This window comes from Melitaea cinxia, chromosome 8 (genome assembly GCF_905220565.1).
Source record: "Melitaea cinxia chromosome 8, ilMelCinx1.1, whole genome shotgun sequence".
Lineage (NCBI taxonomy): Eukaryota > Metazoa > Arthropoda > Insecta > Lepidoptera > Nymphalidae > Melitaea > Melitaea cinxia.
This window is the reverse complement of record NC_059401.1, coordinates 11,617,616-11,637,830: the sequence shown is the minus strand read 5'-3', so window position 1 is coordinate 11,637,830 and position 20,215 is coordinate 11,617,616. Positions and strand designations below refer to the sequence as shown.

Here is a 20,215-nt window from a genome sequence, read left to right as displayed (position 1 = left end):
CCCAGAAACGATCTAGGAAGAGCCTACGGTGCATGTTTAAGAATTTCAACAAGGGCTAGTGAGACTGAAAATATTATTCAATCGCTAAAAAACGTTAATGTTGCAGAGTGTTTATTGGTTGTTTGTTTAGGTTAAAAATTTGCGTGCTCAACTAAAAATAAATACACGTGATATCTGATTACAGCCCCTGCTTGTGATATTTCGTAATTTTTTTAAACCCCTTCCCCTCTTTTAAGCCTTACGTGATTATTGAACAGGGTCCCTAGGAACCTTAAAAGTAAGTATCACATTTCATTCATCTTCAGAAACTATTTGAACACATACACCAATATTTACATATAGCATTTGGATTTATGTAGATTTATGCATTACATCATTGTATGTAATCAAAATAAAATAATATTAAATTACATAGTTAACGCCATTTAATTTCAACAAAACGTCATTAAATTCGTGAATGATCATCCCATTGGTACCGTTCACAATTTAAATTATTTCTCTTATAAATATTTTATCAACATCACACTCAACGTATGCAAAAAAATATTATCTTTCAGCTTTGCTTTCTATTCAGTTTAGGGATTGCCCTTTCAGACCCCTAAACTGACGTGTCTCAGGTTATTGCACCAATACTACAATTGATTTGATACATAAAAGTAGCCAGTTCTTCTTTACTCATATCCTGATCGAGTTCGTAGAGACTAGAATTTGAGATACTTCGTGGTGATACACAAGAATCCGATTTCTCTGGTAGCTGTTCCTTCCAAACCCAACTGACATCTGGCATCTCATTTACGATGGCTAGACCTGATTGATGGTACGACTGAAAATAAAAAAAAATCTAAGTTTATTTTTTATAGAAGATCAATGTCATTACGCAATTACAGATTTCATCTGTCCTGTTTTTGTCACCGTTCCAATTTAACTCGTGTCAATAGGTGTAAGTACTTCTATTTATAATTTATGGAAGAAGATCCGAACCTTACCTGTTTAAAAAAAATTATATTTAATTGAAAATTGCAACATCGAGATAATAAGAAAATTTAATCCAACTTGATAGTATGAAACGTGAATGATCTGATGATATGATAATGAAAGTATAATTGTGTTTGCTAGCAAACGAAAAAAACCGATTTCAATTACATCGACAAGTAATACAACGTAATTAGACGAAAAAAATAACAAACGCACTCGTCGTCAGTACGATCATCGAGGGTACCCCTCGACTTCTCTAGGATCCCATCATCAGATCCTGGTTTCCTTATCATGGCATTGGGTTATCATCCTTCCAAAAAAAAATTAATGATCAAAATCGGTTCATAAATGACGAAGTTATCCCCGAACATACATTATATCTATATACGGTCGAATTGAGTAACCTTCTCCTTTTTTGAAGTCGATTAAAAATAGCAATATATAGCAACTCTTGCATTACCTTCAATTTAATTTGTAGTGTCATTTCTAAATAAATGATAATCAGGCCATATGAATTAAATGCGCGACCAGTCGAGCCAAAATACTGAATAGATTCAAGCGAAATATGTCCCAATTGGTGTTCATACTGCAGGCTAAGAGAGATTGGATAATTTTTACTCCGGAAGCCAATACGAACTGTATTGGAAATATTAGATTTGTAATGAAAATCTAAACTTGTAATAGCGAACGAAGTTGCGTGTATAGCTTGTTAAATATAAAATTAGTAAAACTATTATTTGTTTTTTCAACAGAACATTTTATGCAAAAAAAATCATAAACTTTGTATAAAACTACCACACATTTATTTAATTGTTATAAAATTTAAACAATACCTAGTTTCCACGAATGGACGTTTACGTTAATGACCTTGCAAAAATAAACTATGTATTTCGATGTGAAGGCAAATAAAATCAAAGTGAACAAACACGTTTCACACACAGCTTTCACGATATATTCAAACATTAGCAGTGCCTGTTCGACAACAAGCATTTCACAATATCACTATCACTGTCACTATCACATGGTATAAAATAAAGTCGCTTCTCGCTGACTGTATGTCCCTATGTATGAGATCTTTAAAACCACGCAATGGATTTGATAAGGTTTTCTTTTAATAGATAGAGTAAAGAGGAAGATTTATATGTATGATACATGCATAATAGTAGAGAACGACTGATAATTTTAAAGGTTTCTAATGTGATGTCGTAAATACACACATTTTTTAACCGACTTCCAAAAAAGGAGGAGGTTCTCAATTCGACTGTATTTTTAACCGACTTCCAAAAAAGGAGGAGGTTCTCAATTCGACTGTATTTTTTTTTTTTTTTTAATGTATGTTACATCAGAACTTTTGACCGGGTTGACCGATTTCAACAAATTTTATTTTAATCGAAAGGTGGTGTGTGCCAATTGGTCCCATTTAAATTTATTTGAGATCTAACAACTACTTTTCGAGTTATATCTAATAATGCGTTTTTACTTGACGCTTTTTTCGTCGACCTACGTTGTATTATACCGCATAACTTTCTACTGGATGTACCGATTTTGATATTTCTTTTTTTGTTGGAAAGGGGATATCCCTAGTTTGGTACCGTGATAAGGAAACCAGGATCTGATGATGGGATCCCAGAGAAATCGAGGGAAACTTTCGAAAATCCGTAATAACTTTTTACTGGGTGTACCGATTATGATGATTTTTAATTTAATCGAAAGCTGATGTTTATCATATGGTCACATATAAATTTTATCGAGATCTGATAACTACTTTTTGAGTAATCTTTGATAACGCGTAGTTGCTTGACTATTTTTTCGTCGATCTACGTTGTATTACTTGTCGATGTAATTGAAGTCGGTTTTTTTTTTCGTTTGCGAGCAAACACAATTATTTTATTTATTTATTTATTTTTTTTATGTATGTTACATCAGAACTTTTGACCAGGTAGACCGATTTCGACAAATTTTGTTTTAATCGAAAGGTGGTGTGTGCCGATTGGTCCCATTCAAATTTATTTGAGATCTAACAACTACTTTTCGAATTATATCTAATAATACGTTTTTACTTGACGCTTTTTTCGTCGACCTACGTTGTATTATACCACATAACTTTCTATTGAGTGTACCGATTTTGATAATTCTTTTTTTGTTGGAAAGGAGATATCCCTAGCTTGGTACCATGATAAGGAAACCAGGATCTGATGATGGGATCCCAGAGAAATCGAGGGGAAACTCTTGAAAATCCGCAATAACTTTTTACTGGGTCCACTGATTTTGATCTTTTTTGTATAAATCAAAAGCTAATACTTGTCATGTCGTCCGTTTTAAATATGATTGAGATATAATGAGCAATTTTTGAGTAATCTTTGATGACACGTATTTACATGACGATGTTAAGACGACTGTGGTCATGTTCAATACTTTGCCACAACGCCATCTATCAAAATTTAATGAAATTACTTCGTTCACTATCGATCAAATTACAATATTCCACTAGACTAGAGAGTAGCAGTTTATTCGTTATAAATATATTTGAGCTTTTAATTTTTGAGTTATCGCTAATACTGGGTATTTACTTGGCTATTTTACGTCGACCAACGTTATATTAACCTCATTACTATATACTGATTCTTTTTTTAATCGATAGGTGGTGCTTGTTATGTGGTCCCATTTAAATATAATTGAGATTTGACTCGAACTTTTTGAGCTATATCTGATATGGCGTATTTACTTGACTGTTTTTGGAGTTTTCTCCTTAAGAATCGATTTTCATTTAAGGCCCCGGAATGAAAAAATTGAACAGTAAAATCTACTGAACGAATGACCTTGTTAGAGATGGCGTTCAGACGTTTTCTAATAACGCAATTAGGTTCCAATAGATGGCGTTATTGCATTAATTTATTTACAATTTGATATAGTAATAATATATTTCTTAGACTAGTAAGCCTTTTTGTGCCTATTTAGACAGTTGATCTGAAGGGGTAAACTCCAGTCGTGCATCGGAGCTGTGTGAAAACATGAACATTACATATTTTTAATAAAAAAGACATAAACCGTAATTCAATATAAATCCGCTTCAACTAAAAAACCCGCCGTAATAAGCGATGTCAGCGCTTCGCGCGAATCGACGACGGGCCTTTTATGAAATTTCTGCCTACAATCGCTAACAAAATGTTAGAAATAACAGTAGAACATTATATAATTCTACAATTTTATAATGTCGCGTTATATGGAATACGAACAAAGTATTACTATTTTTTCGTCGATCTACGTTGTATTACTCTTCGATGTAATTGAAGTCGGTTTTTTTTCGTTTGCGAGCAAACACAATTATTGCGCCTACATTGCAAACGCGGGCTGAACCTTACGAGGTAGATCAAAATAATATACTACAGTATTATACACCTTAAAAAGGTCTACAAACAAGTCCGCGATGGTATATGTCTATCTCTTAGGGATAACCCAAAATAACCACTTTTTATCCTTTACTTTTTACGAGAAATAATGGTTTAATTGCGAAGCGATTTTAAACAATACAACATTAATCCTTATTCAATTAAATACCTTAAATAAATTGTGCACTTAAATTATTAATTACTTAATAGATCAATATGACTCTTTAAAGCATGTAATTAAAATTAATATTTTCGAAGATATTACAGATTTAAAATCCAGGGACATTGCGGCTACGGCGGTACCGACCGGGGCCTATGAACGTTGTATATAAAGACATTCTTTAGTATATTTAGTATCACTATTGCATTGGGGTCAGCTAGTTTTAAATAAATGTGATCGAAATTCGAAACTACAAATGATTTTTAAATTTCAGCTTCTTCGGGTATAGACAGATAACAACAGCTCTGGTGTAGTGATGCGAGTAGTCTCCTAAACTAAACGAACCTAACTTAAAACCGACGATCTGCGGGTCCGATTCCCGTTCGAGATAGATATTTGTATTTCTAAAACTATTTATTTCGGTTTGGATGTCTGTCCTAATGGGTTTTTCCATCGTACCTCAAAGAGCACGTTAATGCTTCTCCTAAATGGAGAAAGAGGTCTATGCCCAGCAGTGGGATGCTACAGGCTGAATTACAATCAATCGTCAATAACAACAGATGCTTTCATACTAGGTGTATTTTAGTAGATTTGACTAAAGTAATTCCAAGCCTGCGGGCAACATCCTTTTTTGTCTTCTTAATATTCTCTAAGAAATACAACATAATAGCATATAGAGCAATCATCTAAAACCTATTAAAATCAATAACGTAATATATAAAATTATGAGTTATAAAAAAGGAATATGCATAAAAACCTTAAAAATTAATAATCAGTTGCAGTATTTAGCAGTGCCAGCGTTAAAGAAGATATTGTGTTTTATATAAAATTCGTTTGTGCAAATCCACACCATCAGTAGCATCAATCCCTTTACACCAAAACTATAATGAATGTTTTGCCTGACCTTACCTGCGCTCTGGGCGGCGCGTCGCCCAACTGTGAGGAGGCGGTTGATAGTCGGCGAAGATATCGATGTTTGGGGAGCCTTTCTCTCTGTGTATCCCTCATAACAGCGCGGTCTCGCTGAGATGCCACTATAGCGCTGTACGTTCGTTCTAGCCGCGGCCTTCCTCTTCTGCACCACATTGATAATGTCACCTGCGTAAAAAAAAATGGCATGAACCTTATTTATTGATTTGACATTTTTTATACGACTATCTCGACAAACAAGCGCACGGCTCATCTAATGGTAAACGGCTACCTAAGACTATAGACGCCTGAAACACCAGAAGTAGGAGCATCAGGAGCACCAGGAGCTTTATCATCCTTACCCACCACAGGAACACAACACTACTTGAGAGTAGTATTATTCAGCTCTTATCTCCTGTAAGGTTGAGGTATTTTCCCAATCGGGCTACTCCAGATTTTATGCAGGATATATTCTGCTACGCTCAAACCTTACTATATAGGGCATAGGGTTTCTTCTCCATATACCATGAAGGAGATGTGTCGGAACTTAATGGACCACACTGATCGACTACGGGTTGGCAGGTATATTCCCTATTTTAAGTAACGACCATCGTCAGGTATGATATGGTATCGCTATGATAACAACTGCGACCAAAAACTTTACGTGCCTCGGAAGGCACGACAGGGAAACCCGACCATAAGGATGACACCCGGTCCGGAAACAAATATTTTTACGAATCCACCCCAAGTAAGAATCGAACTCGTGAACGCCGGTGTTTAGGCGTTTTCAAACACCACTACACCAGACACCAGGTTATCTATTTAAAAAGACTTAAAGGTAATTTATTTTCAAAAGACGAAGAACAACATGTAACACGTATTTTACAATTATGTATATACTTCACAACATCTAATAAATAAATATGAATGACCGTACGCTTGGGTACAAGATTTACATTTTTTATTTTTTAATATCGTTGTGTTATTCTTTGTATTTTTAGCCCGTTTTTTTTTATTAAGAACGACTGATATGCATATTTATCTTTCATTTAAATCTATCTAATCTTTTATCTCTGACTTTAACGTTTATAATAAAAATGATATAAATAAAACAAAGTAGGTACTTCTTACGTATGCAAAAGCAAGACGTTTTTGTTTATATATTATTTACTTTTTTAATCACTTTGTAATAAATTAAATTTTATTGAATGTTTTTATCGAAAATATACGTTTACAAACGCGCATAATTACAATTACTGACATTCAGAATATTAGTTTAAAACCTTTAATATCATCAAAGGTAATATAAAACAAGAAAATTAAATAAGTTTGACAAACTCTGCCAGAGTACAGTTGTCACATATGGCATCAACACTTATGTAAATCGTCACTAAACTATTTCAATTCTCTAACGGATACCTCTAGACAGAACACTCCCATCTAATCTGTGTACATCGAACGCTCATGTGGACTGACACATTACCTTATTTATTTTTTCTCTTTAATTAAGTAAGGAAACAGTATTACAAATGGTATAATATAATAAGTATATAAACAAAAATACTTATCGACCCAAATACCAACACCAACTTACCTCGGATTATTTCAAAAATTATAAAATAAGTCGATCATATAGTTAAATGACACGCATTTTATCAAAAAAAAAAAAATATATATATACAAAAATAAATCGTACGAATCACCTTTATTGCCAAGGAAAATTTGCGGTGTCTCTATTATTATAGTACTATAGCATTATTGTTATACTACTACCAAGAGGTAAATTTAAAGCGGGTTAGTAAATAAAATAAATGTGATAATATTCGCGGAAAACGAAGCACATAGTGGCAGTTTGCGAAGCTTCAAAGATAAGAAAATTAATAATAATTTCAAGAAAGGTAGATAACTATGAATTTTTGAGCTTTTTTACTTTTAAAAATATAAAAAACAACCAGATATTTATATAAATATTTTAGTTTTTCTACAATTCGATTCATCTGAGATAAAATTAATTGATATTTGTAATTACTGTTTCGCTTCTGAGGAAAATGTCGTATTTGGCGTTTTGTTAAATAAAAACAAACTTTTTGTAACACAAAGTCTGATAAATGTTTTTGATAAAATATTGGTAAGTGGTGGAGGATAAGATATTGGTAAAAGTTAGAAGCCTACAAAACATTAACCTAAGATAAATTATTTTTTAAATAAGTATATAAGTTAACGAGTATTACTGAGGTGCTAGTGACATAAAAAGTAATTAAGAAAAGAAAAAAATTATATACTTATATTTCCTCTATCTTCTCACAACAAAATAATATAAAGCAGTTATAAACTAAACATGCAAATACGCTGTACATATAAAAGACAAAATTAGAATCAATAGACGATATGAGATTTTTTGTTTGCTATAATAAACAAAACGATAGAACCGGGTTTCTAGCAATTTGGTCGCGAGCAATGTTCTCGTGACAGTAAAGCGACCCAATGTTGGCCCTTTTTCTCCAAAAATAGTTCAGATTTATAGGTGACCTTTACTAGAGACCATAAGTTTAATAGATCCCGGCCACACCGTGAAACGACGTCGATAATAATAAAATTTGTCGATGCAATAACATTTAAACGCTGGATTTCCTAACGTTTTTTTTTTTTTTTTTCAATTTGCTTAGTTTGAATTTTTATATACAGATGTTTATTATTAATTTTTAATCAAAGAAAATTTAACTAAACTATAAAAAGGTCGGTAAAATATTTGCCAAAAAATGGAAAATTCTACTTATATTTAATTTAAAAATGTTTATAACCTTAATAAGATAGAGAATATTTCTTGCTTATGCAAAATGCGTGTCATGACATGCAATCATATGGAAATCATCATCATCATTACAGCCTATACAGTCCACTGCTGGACATAAGCCTCCACAAGTTAACGCCAAAAATAACGTGAACTCATGTGTTTTGCCCATAGTCACCACGCTGAGCAGGCGGGTTAGTGACCGCAGTACTGGCTTTGTCGCACCGAAGACGCTGCTGCCCGTCTTCGGCCTGTGTATTTCAAAGCCAGCAGTTGGATGGTTATCCCGCCACCGGTCGGCTTTTTAAGTTCCAAGGTGGTAGCGGAACTGTCTTATCCCTTAGTCGCCTCTTACGACACCCACGGGAAGAGAGGGGGTGGCTATATTCTTTACTACCGTAGCCACACAGTACTAAATTATTCTATTAATGTATCATGTAGTATATTATACATTGCATATGGAAATGCAATGTATAATATACTACATGATACATTCACAGAATAATTTTCTCTATACGATGACCTTCTGAACCGAGGGATGATCACACTAACTCAAATATTAGATCTATGTCCACTTTTACACTTTCACGGCTAGATTTTCTTGCATGGCTCTAAGTGACGTAGTATGACAGAGAGTCAATATACGCATATTTAATACACTTACATACCATATAATTGTGTTTACTCGCAAACGAAAAAAAAAACCGACTTCAATTACATCGACGAGCAATACAACGTAGATCGACGAAAAAATAGTCAAGTAACTACGCGTTATCAAAGATTACTCAAAAAGTAGTTATCAGATCTCGATAAAATTTATATGTGACCACATGATAAACATCAGCTTTCGATTAAAGTAAAAATTATCAAAATCGATACACCCAGTAAAAAGTTATTGCGGATTTTCAAGAGTTTCTCTCGATTTCTCTGGGATCCCATCATCAGATCCTGGTTTCCTTATCATGGTACCAAACTAGGGATATCCCCTTTCCAACAAAAAAAGAATTATCAAAATCGGTACATCCAGTAGAAAGTTATGTGGTATAATACAACGTAGGTCGACGAAAAAAGCGTCAAGTAAAAACGCATTATTAGATATAATTCGAAAAGTAGTTGTTAGATCTCAAATAAATTTAAATGGGACCAATCGGCACACACCACCTTTCGATTAAAACAAAATTTGTCGAAATCGGTCTACCTGATCAAAAGTTCTGATGTAACATACATAAAAAAAAAAATACAGTCGAATTGAGAACCTCCTCCTTTTTTGGAAGTCAGTTAAAAAAATACAGTCGAATTGAGAATCTCCTTAAAACATTAAAACCCATAGATATAGTTGATATATTCGAATCGTATCAAAAATAACTCGGATATCATAATACCACAAACAAACACACACACAAATACAAAATTTTCTAGCCTTTTTTGACGTTTACAATTTCTTGTTTATAAAACTATTACTACTACATACTATACTACTAAAAACTGTACTGAATGTTGTACTTATGATAAATTAAATTTTATTTTTACTGTGTTATTTAAACAAACATCAACTAACAAAACCTTTATCTTATATGTAATACGCTAAGGTTAAGATGTTTGCCCCCCTTTTAAAAAGAACTTTACAATTACTCCACATATATTATATATTATTTTATAGATAATTGCTTGCTCTGCCGGCATCCACAACAAGAAAAAATTAAACTATTTAAAAAAGATCCTTTAAGAAGAAGGAAGGCTATTTTTTTCCTCAAATCAACGCGGGTGAAACCGCAGGGCCCAGTTAGTTTATCTTAATACATTGACATTAGTTATTCCGAAGCTATGAACCTATTAGTAAAGAACTTGCCATTACTTAGGACTAATTTAAGGTTTAAGAACTTTATTTCTTATAAGAATAATACAATTCCCTTTCATAAGAAACAATTAAAGTTAAAACATAAAACATAAAAAGTAGGCAGCTACGTACAATCAAAAAATGTAAAAAATATTGGAGGTAGTTGCATAAAGTTTGTTTATAAATAAATATTATATTTAAAGATTCCTTAGACTATGCAAAACTGGATGTGGCATGTGTGTACTTTAAAGATATATTAATTTTGTGTATATTATTATACTGTGTGGCTACGGTACTAAAGAATTTAGCCACCCCCTCTCTTCCCGTGGGTGTCGTAAGAGGCGACTAAGGGATATCACAGTTTCACTACCACCTTGGAACTTAAAAAGCCGACCGGTGGCGGGATAACCATCCAACTGCTGGCTTTGAAATACACAGGCCGAAAACGGGCAGCAGCGTCTTCGGTGCGACAAAGCCAGTACTGCGGTCACCAACCCGCCTGCCCAGCGTGGTGACTATGGGCAAAACACATAAGTTCACGTTATTTTTGGCGTAAACTTGTGGAGGCCTATGTCCAGCAGTGGACTGTTATAGGCTGTAATGATGATGATGATGATGATGACATTATTATTGCGTAATTATTTATTATGTAGTGGTTATTAATATTTGTTTCTTTAATATCTATTTTTTATTTTTATTTTAATTATATATATATATATATATATATATATATATATATATTTTTTTTTATTTGTTTATTTAGAATATAAAATTTTAAAAGCTTTTTAAAAGTTATTGTCGTCTTAGAATTTCTTATATCTAGAGGTAGTTTATTATAGTGCTGAGCGCCTTCAAACATTATATTTTTTTACCGTAATTTGTTCGCGGTCTATGTAGGTACGCGGTAAATATGAAAGCGTTCCGAAGCCTAATTTTACTAATTTGAGATTTAGGAACATAATTAGATAAATAACTTAGCTTTTTTAATCGACTTCAAAATAGGAGGAGGTTACTCAATCCGACCGTATATATATATATATATATATATATATATATATATATATATATATATATACCCGTACCGTATATATATACCGTATATATATATATATATATATATATAATGTACGTTCGGATATCCCAAGGGTGGTTGGTACCATGGTAAGGAAACCAGGATCTGATAATGGAATCCCAGAGAAATCGTGAGAACCCTCGAAAATCGTAGTGACGACTAGTGCAGTTGTTAATTTTTTTCGTCTACTTACGTTGTATTACTTGTCGATGTAATTGAAATCGGTTTTTTTCGTTTGCGAACAAACACAATTATTGTATTTTTTTATTTAAAGTTTTTTGATTTACGTCGTCATAATTGTAGCGAATGATATAACAATTGTTTTAAACAGCTAATTAATTGTATTCATTCTTGTAATTTAGGGAAAATTATACTTTAATTACACATACAAAATTAAGTAATCCAATAAGATATTAATTACTTTTTTATACCATACACACACGGTCGTCTGTTCTTATCGTACGCAACTTAATGCTTGTGTTTTAGGTAAAAGCTGGGAGACTGTAAAATTTAGACGCTTTTTACTGTAAACTTCTAACACTAAACGATCCTTTGTGTCGGTGCCCAGAAACACAAAACACAAACGCTCAAACTGACACAAACGTACATACGTATAGGCTATACTAACATATACTACATATTTTCATAAGCGGTTTAAATAAATTGTTATCCAAAGGAATATTTATTGAAATCATGTTTTAATCGTCGTTAAAGAAGGAGAATATACTCAAATCGACTGTATTTTTTAAATGTTTCTTTTGTTTTATTTTATAAATCTTTTTGTATAAGAAAGTTTGTTCCTATTTAAATTTGAGTGAGATCTGATAAGTAGTTTTTGAGTTAAAAAATTTTTTTACAATACAACTGAACCCAAAGACAGGGGGACTCCCTCCCCCATCTCTAAGAACTTTTCCCTTTTAATTTGGTCTGTTAAAAATAGCAATGACTCTTCTGTAAAGTAGAATAATTCTATAATTATTATGTATAGATGATCGCAATGAACCAATGTGAATAACATAGTAACAAAAGTTCTATTGACAAAATGTTGAGAACGTCAAAATAAATTGTTGTATAGTAAATCTTTAAGAAAAATAGTAATATTATTTAGTAATATCTAAGACTTAGATATTATTAGATTCTAAGTTATCTTATAGTTCTCATTTTGGTCATATAAGCGTAAGGAAAAAAATCACAAAAAAGTTGAGGGAAATATAATGTAACGTTTACCATAAAGCTAACATAAATTGAGTTCCTGAAATTGATTAAATAAAAAATAAAAGGTAATAGAAGACTTATTTTCACGTTTGCCAATAGCTATAAAATACCGGTGAGTTGGTTTTAGTACTCTTGGCTAATTGTTTTTGAATTATATGAAACTAGGCTGCTTTCGCAGTATTACTTGTGTTTTATTCCAACAGGTGTTCATATGTCATTTGTGGTTAACGTTTATGAATTTTCCATTCGATATGTCAAAATAGTCGGTATATTTGGATACAAAATAATAAGCAAAATCAGATAAAGAATTAATTAATGCGTCCTTGCCAACAAACTAACAATAGAAAAATTCTTACAAAATATAAAAAAAAAACACAAACAAACTATTATCGACACTTATCTTTCCATTTAAAAGTAGGTACCGTTGTAAAATCATAATTTTTATTGCGCCTTGACATTTATGTTTTATACGTACTTGTGTTAAAGTACCCCATATAAATGGATTGATGTGAATCCATCATGGCTACTACAGCTAACAATAAGTAATCTTCAATTTATTGCATATTCAATGATTAACAAACTAATTTAAATCCATTTTATGACTCAGAACTCTTTTTAAATCCGTGTTATTTTTAAACTAGCATCCGGCCCCGGCTTCGCAAGGGTATTTAAAAAAATTCAAAATAATTTTTTTCCCTATTTTTTTTGAAAATATAACCTTAGCCTATGTCACCGGCGGATAAGCATAGCTTCCCAACGGTGAAAGAATTTTTGAAATCGGTTCAGTAGTCAGCCCATTCAATGCAAACAAACAAACAGAATAATTGGTTTTTTATTGTAAGCTGCAGCCAACCCGCATTGGAGCAGCGTGGTGGATTAAGCTCTGATCCTTCTTCTACATGGGGAAAAAGGCCTATGCCCAGTAGTAGGATATTACAGGCTGAAGCTATAATATAAGCTGCAGTAGTGTAGGTACCAAGTTTGTGCCGGGGCCCGGAGGTTTCGTCCGGGCCTACCGTCGGGCGAGGTGGCGAATGCTAGCACGATCCCATCTCGCCCCACCCAGGCGGACGACTGCTCACACGTGGTGGTTTCTTAAGCAGTAGGAGTCTGACATAACCCTCTGGTGCCCCCGCGCCGAAGGTATCCATGATGGATTTTCCCCACGTAAAAAAAGTGTAGGTACCAAGTAACGATTACTAACAAAAATAAAATTGGAAAAAAAGCACGGGCATATAATCATATCATATCGGGTGGATATAACTTTATATGTAAAAAAATGCAAACAAACAAACAATAAAATCTTTCCTCTTTATAATATTAGTATAGATTATGATACTTTCTTGATTTTTAACATATTAACTTTATTAATTTACATATTAATTTTTAAAATAATTGACATTTTTTTTCGAGAATGATATTTTAAAATTTTGTAATTAAAATTCCATAGCTGATAAAGGTTATTTAACACGTTCACTGCGTTACCGGACATATGTAGCCGGTAATGAACTTTACCGCGGTGCGAGCGTCAAAAACCAGTTTTTCTCGCTCGTGCGGCTTAATTTTAGGTACGATATTCTCTGAGTTAAAAGAAGACAAATATATATTATTGCTTCTTACTTTACGACGGTTTTATTACAATAGAAAAAAAAAATACATAGCATATTGGCCCTGTACGCACAGAACGAAAAAACTTTGCGTTCAGTGCGTTACCGGACGAATACGACTTGTCTGTGCATGTCCGGTATCGCACTGGTGGCGGGGGCGTATGTGTTAGTGATAATCTGACTTTGATTGCAGTTAGACGTTTGTCGATATTTATTATATTTTCCCGCTCTTTAAATACGTAATAGTTAAAAACTTTAAATTCAAAATGAAGCGCTCCCGAAAAATGCTTGCGAGTGTTTTCGAAGATAAAAAGGAAGATGATAATATAAAATCGGACGGCACAGGCACAAATCAAAAGATTTTACCTCCTGGTAAGAAAATCAAAGTTTTAAATAATATAAAGATTCCATCGCATTCAGTTACAGCTACATCACCTGGGCCACATTTTCAGCAGTCAATTACAAATAAAAATATTAATCAAAAAAATACATATGAAAGTCCCTCGACTAGTAATACATATACAGTATTACACAATGTCTCTTTTTCTGGATGTTCCAGTGAAGCTGGCTCACTTAGTGACTTATCTTATAATAATTTATTAAATGTTGATTGCAAGCTGACACCAGAATCTATAAAAGAATTATTATCTACACCAAAGTCAAATAAACAGAAAAAAATTGATACAGATCATATTCATCATACATTGTAGCATATATTTTTATTAGCACGTAGTTTCGTTCCTGCTGATGTATAATAGCACAGTTATGCACTAGCGTTGCTATTTACTTTTTCTAGGCGACTGATTTAATTTTTTGGAATACCCTCGTATCGTATTACGTTGCGGTGCACCTTAGGGGGTAGTTGTGTCGTGACACACTGGGTTTGCTGTATATAAGGCTCAGGACGTGTGTTGCGGGCCTCTTTGCTCTTTTCTCTTTTTGGGTTGGATTCTCTCGCCGTCTTGGGATCTGAGTGCGATTTGTTGTGGGTGAGTCATTGTAGTTCTTATAGGTTTAAGCTCTGCTTTAGTGTAAGGTGATTTTGTGTGTTTTGAAAAAGAAGATCAAGATTCTGTAGGATTTTTTTTTACTCTCTCTCTTGTGTCTCGTGTTAGGAGTTGTGGGTGACTCTCTAACCCAACGAACAATTTTTTAACACGTAGCACTGGCGCCCAGCGTAAATTCTCTAATATTTAAAATTATTTGTTTGTCGGTGAATTATTTTAATTATTTTATTTTGTAGGGTATCGCATTGGCACTCAAATTTTTTTTTTTTTTTCTTATTCCTGGCAAGTGGTTTTCTCTGGGTATATAAAGGGTCTTGTCCTTGTGTCTTTGTGTGTTTTGTGTTTTGTGAATTGTGTTAAATTATTACTTTTCATTTTTATTAATTAAATTTGATTACTGTTTCGTTTAGGTTGTGTATGTATATTAGTATGTTTAAAATTTAAAGTTAATATTTAAAAGTTTTTGCTACGTGTTAAAAAATTGTTCGTTGGGTTAGAGAGTCAGTTGAAATATTTGGGGTATGTAATCGATAAACATGGGTTGCGTACGGACCCGGATAAGGTTTCTGCAATAGTTAATTTTCCCACTCCAACCAATGTTAAGGGTTTAAAACGTTTTTTAGGGACAGCGTCGTGGTATCGTCGTTTTATTAAGGATTTCAGTTCTTTGGCGGCACCGTTAAATAAATTAACTTCTACTCGTAAGGGTGCACCTCCATTTAAATGGACGGAGGAGGCGGATTGTTCTTTTAGAAAGCTTAAGGAGTGTTTGGTCTCTGCTCCTGTTCTCAGGTGTCCTAATTATAACGAACCTTTTGAAGTTCACACGGATGCGAGTAGTTATGGGATTGGTGCGATGCTCTCTCAGACCTTTGAAGGGAAAGAACATCCTGTTGCATATATGAGTAGGTCACTTACCAAGCCGGAACAAAATTATGGTATTACGGAACGAGAAACATTAGCGGTTTTGGCAGCGGTCGAACATTGGCGTTGTTATCTCGATAATGGTAAAAAATTTACAGTTTACACGGATCATAGTGCCCTTAAGTGGTTTTTATCATTGTCAAACCCGTCGGGTCGTTTGGCTCGGTGGAGTACTAGGTTATCAGAGTTTAACTTTGAGATTAAACATCGTAAGGGTTGTGATAATGTCATTCCTGACGCGTTGAGTCGTTCGATTCCCGTGAGTAGTATATTTTCAATTTCAAATTATAAAGGTAATGATAAATGGTTTCTTAATATTTTTAATGGCTGCGCTAATAAACCAGCATCGTTTCAAAATTATTGTATCAAAAATGATAAATTATTTAGATTGTCTAAAAATAAAAATTATTTAACATCGGAGTTTGATTGGAAGGAGGTGATTCCTATGGAACACCGTTCGGAAATAATATCCATTAATCATGATGTACCCACTGCAGGTCATTTGGGTATGTTTAAAACTCTTAAAAGATTAAATTTAAAGTACTTTTGGCCGAAAATGTATAAAGATGTTTTAAATTATGTCAATAATTGTTCTAAGTGTCTAGAATATAAAGCTCAAAATCATTTGACATTAGGTGTCATGGGTCGTCCTAAGAATTGTGTCCGTCCTTGGCAGGTTATTTCAATTGACATTATGGGTCCATTGCCTATTAGTAGAAAACAAAATAATTATATATTGGTTGTAACTTGTTGTTTTTCAAAATTTTGTTTAATTTTCCCTATGAAGCGCGCAACTTCCAAAGTAATAATTAAGTTAATTGAAGATAATGTTTTCTTAGTTCATGGTATTCCACAGTCGGTAATATTGGATAATGGTACGCAATTCATTAGTAATGAGTGTATCAATTTTTTTAAAAGTTATAATGTTCCTAATGTTCATTTTACTCCACGTTATACTCCACAGGTTAATCCGGTTGAGAGATATAATCGTACTATTTTAACTTGTATTGCATCCTTTGTCGATGAGGATCATAGATCGTGGGATAGGTACTTACCTCAAATTCAATTTGCAATTAACAGCGCGGTAAATGAAACTACGGGTTTCACTCCGTCCTTTTTAGTTTTCGGTAGGGAGTTAGTGTCGTGTGGTTCGCATTATTTGGACTCTGATAGTATAGAAAATATGATTTTTACTCCTCGTGACTGTTATGCGGAGAACTTAGGTCAGTTGGCGAGTATTTTCGATAAAGTTCAATTTCGGTTGTATGCCGCTCATTTAAAAAATACTTCAAGTTATAATTTGCGTCGTAGGACTGCGGAATTTAATGTTGGTGATCTTGTTTATAAGAAAACTTACTTCTTGAGTGATAAAGATAAATACTTTTCTAAGAAATTAGCGCCTAAATTTATCAAATGTCGAATTGTTGGTAAAAGATCTCCTCTTGTATACGTATTACAGGATATGAATGGTAAAGATCTTGGGGTTTGGCATATTAAAGATTTGAGGTTGACAGGAAGTTCTGGTAGTGGGGGTAGTTGATATTGTGTTTTCTTTTTGTTTTAAATCTATATTACGTATTCCATTTTTGAGACGGGTGATGATCTCATTTTTTTTATTTTGTGCTTATACAAGTACATGACTTATGATAGTTGTGTGTTGGGTACATCTCTAATGTACTTTTGGTGTTTATTTTTGTTGAGTTATTCCACTGAGCAATAACTTAATTTGTGTGTGTTGGGTGCATCTTTAACGTATCTGCTCACTCATATTATTTTGTTTAAAGCCTACGCCATAAGTTGTTGTCGTTGTTGTGTTACAACTTAACTCTGGAACGGGTGGCGATTCCACATATTATTTTATTCTATCGAATATATATTCGATTCTAATTGTGTTATGCACATTCTAAAGCCTACATCGGGAATACGGTATTAAATATGGATTAAAAAGAAAAAAAAAATTGTTAAATTAAAAATTTTAAGTAGCTGCTGAGTGGTGCTCATTTATAGACCGTCACTCTGAGTGTCAGGGCGTTAATTGTCTAGGTCGGTTAACGCACATTGATAGTTGAATTTCAGGATGTTGTATGTTAGTGACGTATGATTGGGTCGTAAGACAGTGTTGCAGTGAATTCAAAATTATATGTGGTGTTTTTGTAATTCGATTATCTCTCATGATTAATCTATCAAAAAATTTTTTTTTCTCTTAGTATGGAGTTAAATTTTATAATCCCTTCCTGAGCTTACCAGATTCTCTCCTTACATTAGTTTTTTTTTTTAGAATTTTGCCAGAGATGCAAAATTCTTCTCTGTCGGGGGGGGGTATTGTAGCATATATTTTTATTAGCACGTAGTTTCGTTCCTGCTGATGTATAATAGCACAGTTATGCACTAGCGTTGCTATTTACTTTTTCTAGGCGACTGATTTAATTTTTTGGAATACCCTCGTATCGTATTACGTTGCGGTGCACCTTAGGGGGTAGTTGTGTCGTGACACACTGGGTTTGCTGTATATAAGGCTCAGGACGTGTGTTGCGGGCCTCTTTGCTCTTTTCTCTTTTTGGGTTGGATTCTCTCGCCGTCTTGGGATCTGAATGCGATTTGTTGTGGGTGAGTCATTGTAGTTCTTATAGGTTTAAGCTCTGCTTTAGTGTAAGGTGATTTTGTGTGTTTTGAAAAAGAAGATCAAGATTCTGTAGGATTTTTTTTTACTCTCTCTCTTGTGTCTCGTGTTAGGAGTTGTGGGTGACTCTCTAACCCAACGAACAATTTTTTAACACGTAGCAACATATATGAATAGTAATCCTAAACAAAAAACCCTGGAGATTAATAACAATAAGACATGCACAATAACGTCCAAATATTTGATTAAAAAATGTAGCAATGCAGTTAATACCTCGCAAGCAATAGATTTATCATTACCGGATACTAGTTCAAACTATTGCGCGACGGATGCAATAGCTCGTCATCCAGAGACTAATCAGATTGTAAATGAAAACCCACATAATTATAGCGACATAAGTACAGACAGTGACAGAAATTATGAGCCTTCTAGTTCTGAAAGTTCTTCAAGTGATACAGAGACGGTATCTATGATTGGTGATGAAAATACAGTCAGTATTAAGAGTCCGTTGACTACGCCACAAGATAGCGAATGGGTAGATATTACCTCTTCGATGCCAAATATTGGTCATTTTAAAAATGAAACTGTAATAAATATTCCACCCAATGTGACATCACCATTTCAAATCTATAAGCTATTTGTTACTGATGACATTATACATAAAATGGTAGCAGAGACAAATTATTATGCAAATAATGTTTGTAATGATGAAAATGTCAAAAATAAGTCTAGACTGAAAAAGTGGGTAGACACAAGTTTTGAGGAAATGTGCACTTTTATGGGTATCTTAATGACAATGGGAGTGGTGAAACTACCAAGCCTATGTAACTATTGGTCAAAAAAGACATGTTATAAAAATGAATACATTCAATCATTAATGACGCGAGATAGATTTATATTGCTATTGAAATGCTGGCATTTCAGTAATGATGCAATTGATCCAACGGACAAATTATGCAAAGTTCGTGATGTTTTGAATATGATTTTGAGCAAATTTAATGAAGTTTTAACACCCGGCCAGTATTTAGCAATTGACGAATCTATGATTCCGTGGCGTGGACGACTGAAATTCCGACAATATATAAAAAATAAAAGCCATAAATACGGAATAAAATTATATAAATTATGTACACCTGAAGGGTATACATGGTCCATGATTGTTTATACAGGTAAAAATGATAGACCTGGAAACCAGCCACATGGCCATGATATCGTCCTAAGATTAATAAAAGACTTAGGTGGAAGCGGTAGAACTATTATAGCTGATAATTTCTATACCTCATTGGGTTTGGCAGAAGACCTTTTAAAGAAAAAAACAGAACTGTGTGGAACAATCAGAATAAATAGAAGAGGTCTTCCTAAAAATGTTATATCGACTAAACTGAAGAGAGGTCAGTGTATTGGCAAAATGAACAAAAACGGAGTTAAAATAATCAAATGGCATGATAAACGGACTGTTACGATGATAACAACTTGTAAGAATCATGTTGCAGCTGTAAAAGAGATAGGCCAAAAGAAAAGAAATGGTGAGCGAATTTACAAGCCAGAGTGTATATCTTTATATAATTTGCATAAGAAAGGAGTCGATTATAGCGACCAAATGACAGCATATTATTCGTCATTAAGAAGGGGCATCAAATGGTACCGAAAACTTATGATGAGTTTTCTTTTCGGTACGTGTGTTGTTAATGCGTGGATAATTCATAATA

General features: G+C 33.5%; 1 protein-coding gene across 1 annotated transcript in view; it reads right to left on the bottom strand.

The window, feature by feature from the left end:
* Positions 1-613: 613 nt before the first annotated feature.
* The window catches only part of LOC123655921 (pyrokinin-1 receptor-like), a 35,570-nt gene continuing 15,968 nt past the window's right edge, over positions 614-20,215 (bottom strand). Inside the window, exons 4-5 of the mRNA XM_045591663.1 lie at positions 5,434-5,622; positions 614-823 (exon numbers count right to left, since the gene is read on the bottom strand). Of these exons, the coding sequence (XP_045447619.1) occupies positions 614-823; positions 5,434-5,622 (399 nt within the window). The remainder of the gene's footprint in view (positions 824-5,433; positions 5,623-20,215) is intronic.